This window comes from Squalius cephalus, assembly GCF_949319135.1.
Source record: "Squalius cephalus genome assembly, chromosome: 17".
Lineage (NCBI taxonomy): Eukaryota > Metazoa > Chordata > Actinopteri > Cypriniformes > Leuciscidae > Squalius > Squalius cephalus.
The window spans coordinates 22693115-22699705 of record NC_137138.1 but is presented as its reverse complement, the minus strand read 5'-3'; the positions used below and the strand labels follow the sequence as shown (position 1 = coordinate 22699705).

Below are 6591 nucleotides of genomic sequence, written 5' to 3'. Positions count from 1 at the left end.
CAATCAGGGCATCACGTCAACAAAAAAAAAGCACCCAAAGAACACTTTAGCGCCTCCTACACTCTCCTACGGAGCCCGGGAAGTCACCTGTGAAAAAAAAAAAAAAAAAAAAAACAATCCGTGGCGACGGTTTTAATCCGTCCACTCAGTTTATAAACCGTACTCACGAATTTTCAAACTGTTCCCTCGGTTTAACAAATCGTGCTCACGGGTTAATAAACCGTACCCACGAGTTTCTAATCCGCGCTCTCAGATTTGTAAAATATGATTCGTTAACAACGGTCTCCTGGTGTTCTTCTAAAATGAGAGTGAGCCACAAATCCGTGAGTAGCCTACAGTTTACAAACCCGTGGGAACGGATTGCGAAAGCGTGGGCACGGTTTATGAATTTGTGGGTACAGATTGCAAAAACTGAAGGCACGGTTTACAAATCTGAGAGCGCGGATTAGAAACTCGTGGGTAACGTTACGGTTTATTAACCCGTGAGCACGATTTGTTAAACCGAGGGAACAGTTTGAGAATTCGTGAGTACGGTTTATTAACTGAGCGGACGGATTGCAAAACCGTCGCCACGGATTGTTTTTTTTTTCTCCCACAGGTGACTTCCCGGGCTCCGTACTCTCCCATGAAGCACTGTTGAAAAAAAAAAAATTATTGTCATATTGCTTCATGGGATTGTAGTTCTTTCCCTCACAAAGCCGGGAAGTATGCAGTCATGGACCTTTGTCTTGTCAGATTTTCAAATAAATACTTTAGAATCAAAGTTTGTAATGTGATTATTTGGTTCATGGCTTTTAACTCCAAAACGTAAACTTTTTAAAAACACCTATGTTGGAAAAAGCAACTTAAAAGACACACCTTTGATATGTCCTGACAAGCAGTAAGCTTGTCAAAAGCTAACATGGGTTCTTAATAGTAATATATAGCTATATGGCACTGCCAAGACGGGTTCCCTCAGAAATTTTCAATGGGTTTGTAGTTCAATTTATGAGTGTGACAGTGTGTAATTTATGTTGTTGAACGCTTCATGTTTCTCCTCTGATTGGCTAAATCGCTACATTTGAAGTGACAAACAAGGTGTTAGGAGTCTGGCCATGAACACGGCACATTATCTTCAATAGGCAAAGCTACAGAAGACTTCACTCATCACTGTATAAAATATTTAGAGTGGGACTGCCACTCTTTTGTGTCATGACAAAGAGATTGCGAGGGCGATCATTGACATTTTTAAATGTATACTTTCATAAGAGGGGCATAAAAGCAGCAAAGCCTTTAGTAAATGTGTGTCCTTGAAATTCGAGAGGTACTGTATCCCATTAATGGCCCCTTGTTTCCAGACAGGTCTGCTCATTAGTAACTGAACAGCCTGAATACTCCCTACCTCAGCAAAAACGCATGCAGTGAGTGCCCTTGTCTGCTGAGATAGTGAAGTTTGTTCAATTCTTCAGGTGCACGTCATAGGAGGCAGATAAAGACAATTGATCATGATACATATTATGGTGCAAAAAAAAAAGGGGATGTTGGGTAAACTTCACATCATATAACAGGGGTTAGGAACAGCCATTAACTTGAAATCAAATGCAGACAATCCTGTGTTTGGATCTACAAAATAAATAAATAAAAATCACTTCTTACCCAAAATATATGTATGACATATCAATTTTTATTATACTTTAAAGGCAGCGGTCGAAGCATTTTGTACAACTTCAGTGCAAAACAAATTTGGACTTGGAAAAAACAAACAAAAGTCATCTTGTTGCGTCATCTCGTGCAACTACAGAAAGCAAAAAAGGTTACTGTATTGCAACATATACAAATTAAATATACACGGTCCATGCATTTATGCACAGCCTCTATAGCTAAATTCATGTATGTGAAAGAGAATGAAAGCGTGTGTGTGTGTGTGTGTAATCTGAGTGTGGCTCAAGCCATAAGTGCGTCACAGTCCAGGTTTGGAGTTGATGTCCAACTTTCACAAACGACAGTTTTCCTCTCAGCCCGATTTGAAGAGTAGAATGGCTACTTGACCCAAGTAAAAGTAGATGAAATGCTTCGTTTCATGCGTCACGTAACTGCCAAAGTTCCGTCCCACAATACAATGCCATGTTGGATTATACTTCTTATCAAACTCCTGTTGAAAAGCAAGAACAGTAATGTACACTTTAGTAAGACCAACAGAATTTAATATTCTGGAACAGTGGTTCTCAATCACGGGCCCCAAGATTACTTAAAACAATAGACAAAACAAGCATGAAAATAAGCTAAAACAACTAAAAATCAAGGTATTTCTTCTTAATTTTTATAACAAATATACATCTTTCTATTATTGTTGTGGCCTTCAAGTAAAAAATGTTGAGATCCACTGATCCCTAGAAGGACCGCAGGGGTCTCCAAACTTGCTCAGACCTATAACATGTATATGTCTTTACATACTTTATGGTGCTTATATTGCTAATCCATTAAAATAATCATTAATAATGTACATACACTTGTCATTCAAATTTAATTTGACAATACATTTAATGTGAGGGGCATTTAAACATTTAACTGAACGTTAGCTTCAAAGTTTTGAAGTGCATTAGCTAGTTTAACTTATGTTGATGTATACAAATAATATGAGACCAAACAATAACTGAGCCCTGCTTTACTGAATATTTCTAAGAAGCAAGGCAGAATAGGAAACGAAATCTTAAAGATAACATATTGTTGATGAAGTCTGTGGAGGTGTCAATCATAAACGTTCTGTGGATGACCTTTTTGATATATGCAGCAATGTCTTTCTCAATATTGTACTTCTCCATGGCCTGTGTGGCACAATCCACTGCGTCCTGCTGCATGTCCTCAGACATATCAGCGTTCTTTATTACTGCCTTCCTGTCAGTCATGATGGCTGTGAATATGAAGAAAGAGAAAACGCAAAGGAGATTCACTGACCATCTCTTATAAAGTCAGAAGAACAAGGAAGAACCTGGACCATCAAGCTGAGTTAGCCTTTTAAAATCAAAAGCTTTCTCGTTTAACAGTGCCACTACCATCATCAAACAGAATTGGGGGGAAAAAAAGGTTTCCCGAACACCTTTTTTTTTGTCTGCCATGTGTCAGACACACAGATAGTCCCGCCCCTCAACTGGTTTAGCCAATGCTGTGGTTTCAGGATGTCAACAAATCTTAAAGGGCTAGTTCACCAAAAAATAAAAAATGTGTCATCATTTACTCTCCCTCACGTTGTTCCAAACCTGTATTTGTTTCTTTCCTCTATTGAACACAAAAGAAGATATTCTGAAGTATGTTGGTAACCAGACAGTTGACGGTAGCCATTGACTTCAATAGTATTTTTTTCCTACAATGAACGTCTATGTCTACCTTCAACTGTTTGATTACCAACATTCTTCAAAATGTCGTCTTTTATGTTCAACAGAAGAAAGAAACTCATACAGGTTTGGAACAACATGAGGGAGAGTAAATATGACAATTTTCATTTTTGGTTGAACATAATCATAACCAACCAAAGACTTACTTATTGTTTAAGTTTATTACAAAATACATATATAGTTTCAAAGCAACATACAGAATATGCTTGTTTCAAATCTTACAATTAGGAAGTATTCTGTTATCAACCAGAGATGAGTGTATAATAAATGTCCATATAGCAGTAATATACAGCAATAAATAATACGTTATGCTCTTAGTTAACGTCATGTATTCAGTTAATCAGACACACAAACGCAATTACAACTTGAGCTCATAATGATTACAAAATAAGGATAAAATACAATGATAATATTTTACAGTTTAATTTTATTATAGCTGACTGCCTATTAAGTTAAGAACGTATTTTAATATCAGAAAATTACTTTTTATTTTATTTTATGTTGACAAGGACAAACTTGATTACCAGTGTAGACAAACTGAAAAAATAAATAAAGATGATTATTTTTAAAGCTCATAACGTTCGCTTGCATCAAAAGCTCTGCTGTTATTCTTGGCCGAGACAGCAACTTCACAAATGTGAAATATTTCACACAAGGCCTTCACTTACAAATAAATAGAAATGGGCCTGGATCACTATAATTGCTTGCCAGTTCCTTTAATGGCAAATACAGATGTAAACGGTCTACCTCTGGGACCTGTCTGAGTTTACAGAGTCATCCACCTTTCCAATCAGCTTATAAAGGAACTAGTGCATCTACTAAAAATGAAAACGTGCAGTCATGATTTGACAAAAAGGAGGCCACCTCAATCAGCTCCCTCTACAAAAGACTCTCAGGCACTCAGTGTTGGGCCCAGGAGAGGGAGGAGGTTGATGAAATCCATTCAGTGAGAAGGACGTATGAGAAAGCACAGATCTTTATCCAGCTCGATTTACTGAAAATAAACTAAACCAAGGCCTAATGCATATGCAACAGAGAGGTCAGATACATCAGAGACATTTCAAATCATTTGCATTCAGTAAACTGGCATTTAGAATTAGCGATTGGCCGATATTGTTTTTGACTCATGAAGCTTAAGTGTGCAATTGAACTTTCACCTATACCTGCTTAGCATGCAGATAAATCTAAAAAAGTCAAAACAAAACTGGCTCAACCAATCGCATAAGTTTAGGGTGGGACTATTTGTTTAACTGGCCAATGGCACATGGGGGCGTGTTCGAAAAAATGTGGCCAGTAACCTATAAGTAAAACTTAAATAGTAGTTTCAGTTCTGCTTTTTAGACAATAACTAAAAAACAAAACCAATTTGTACATTAGTATTTGTATAATAATAATCATAGCTTAAGTGGGTAATTTAATTTTCTCCTATCCCTGTATAGCCTAGTATTCAGATAAAACTTAAGAAGAGCCGTTTACACAGCACCGTTTTTCAACTAAAAACGGAAAACTTTTTATGTGTTTTGGCAACTCACTTACGCAACAACAGCGTTTTGGGGCCATAAAAACGCAAACTTTTGAAAACGGGTTTCAAAGTGCACGTTTTTGAAAACAACACAGGTATCGTCCCCACGTAAACAACGAAAAACACGAATTTGTGAAAACGATGTCAAGCGCATGCACATTATGTTCATTCGATAGGCGCGTATTGTTTCTTTACAAAGTGACATCGCCAACTACTGGCCAGGCAGAATACAGTGATCGTTTTCGCAGATCTGTGTGAACAGGATAGTTTTGACGACATTGTCGCCTGTACGCAAAAAAAAAAGCAAAGGAAAAACTTTTCTGTTTTTAGCACATCGTTGCCGTGTAAACGGACCCTCAAATCTATTCGTAGGTTAATTTCCCTCAACAGTTACTGTCAAAAGTGACTCACCAATCACATAAGTTTGGGCCTTTGGGGCGGGACTATTGTTTGACTGGCCAATGGCACATGGGAGGCATGTTCGCAAAAAAATCTGCCCATTTGAGTCTCAAGTAACTGATAATTTAAAAATTTGTTTGATTTCTGCTTATTAAAAAAAAAAAAAAAAAAAAAAAAAAACTCACTTGTAATGAGACTTGCTACTTTTTGGCAGATCTGATAACCAAAGTAGAATAGTGTGAATTATCTGTAAAAAATATCGGCCAAACCGATTATCGGGCCATTAAAACAATAATGTACAAAGGCTGAATGCCCCAAGCAGTTGCATAAGTAACAAGACGCATGAGTTAAGAATTAAATTTCTTTGGGCAGAATGAAAGTGGGAGTAAATTATGCTGCAAAGCACAATTAATAATTCACACAGCACAGGTGTCTGCCTTTGATAAGGTCATGTAGAGGGAATCACAGAAGGCTGATGTTTTGTTATATTTGTTGCAAGCTGTAGCTATTTTTTTTCACGGCAAATTGGAGTAACTTTCACCTAAGTGTTGCCATAAAACAGGCTTTGGCTGGACTCTGGTGCCCACAGATGAGTCCATTAAAGCCGTACGGTGGTGATGTATCCTCAGCATCTGCCCTCATATGATTGGCAGAATTACGTAATATTTTTCTCCAGACGCCGAGCACTTGTAACTTTCATTTCACGCCACCGCCCTAATTATTCTCGATAAAAACCATCTGCGTAGAATATTTCCTCTCAAAAGCGTCTATGAACTCCGCATCCAACATTAATAATAATCATTTAAAATGCGAACGTCTAATAGAATTGCTGCAAAGTACAGGTAGCGGCTCGCGCTGCGTCCATGATGCTTCATCTCAATACAGCACTAATTACTAAACTTCCCCACATGCATCTAGATGTTTGAATACATTATTTTTCTCACAAGCTATATGGTCAACACTTCGGATGCATGCATAGTAAATAAATCCACACTGCTCACCCTCTTTTGATGCTTTTACACTGGAATACTGTTTAGCTCAGGCTTTTTTTTGAGCCGCTGCGTTCACGCTTGACTTCACTAACCACTATGTCAGTCGTAAGTAACTCTACCCATGCGGCTGTGCTCGTAACTCACATCCAACTTGGCGTCACTAGACCCGAGGTGACCCCGCCCACCGCACTGCACCGGCTCTCTGATTGGCTCGCGTAGAGCCTCTCCCCGCGTGTTACGAGCGTTTTCCACTCGCTTCTCACTGCCTGCATTTTATTTCATCCCACAATGCACCAGGGCTCCCACA

The 6591-nt window shown here is 38.2% G+C and overlaps 1 protein-coding gene across 1 annotated transcript; it reads right to left on the bottom strand.

Moving 5' to 3' along the window:
* Positions 1-1643: 1643 nt before the first annotated feature.
* Positions 1644-6443, bottom strand: dynll2b (dynein, light chain, LC8-type 2b). The gene is made up of 3 exons (XM_079898801.1): positions 6294-6443; positions 2754-2890; positions 1644-2131 (listed from the first exon to the last, which is right to left on the bottom strand). The coding sequence occupies exons 2-3, from the start codon at positions 2883-2885 to the stop codon at positions 1994-1996; spliced, it is 270 nt and encodes an 89-aa protein (XP_079754927.1). The 5' UTR covers positions 2886-2890; positions 6294-6443; the 3' UTR covers positions 1644-1993.
* Positions 6444-6591: the final 148 nt, after the last annotated feature.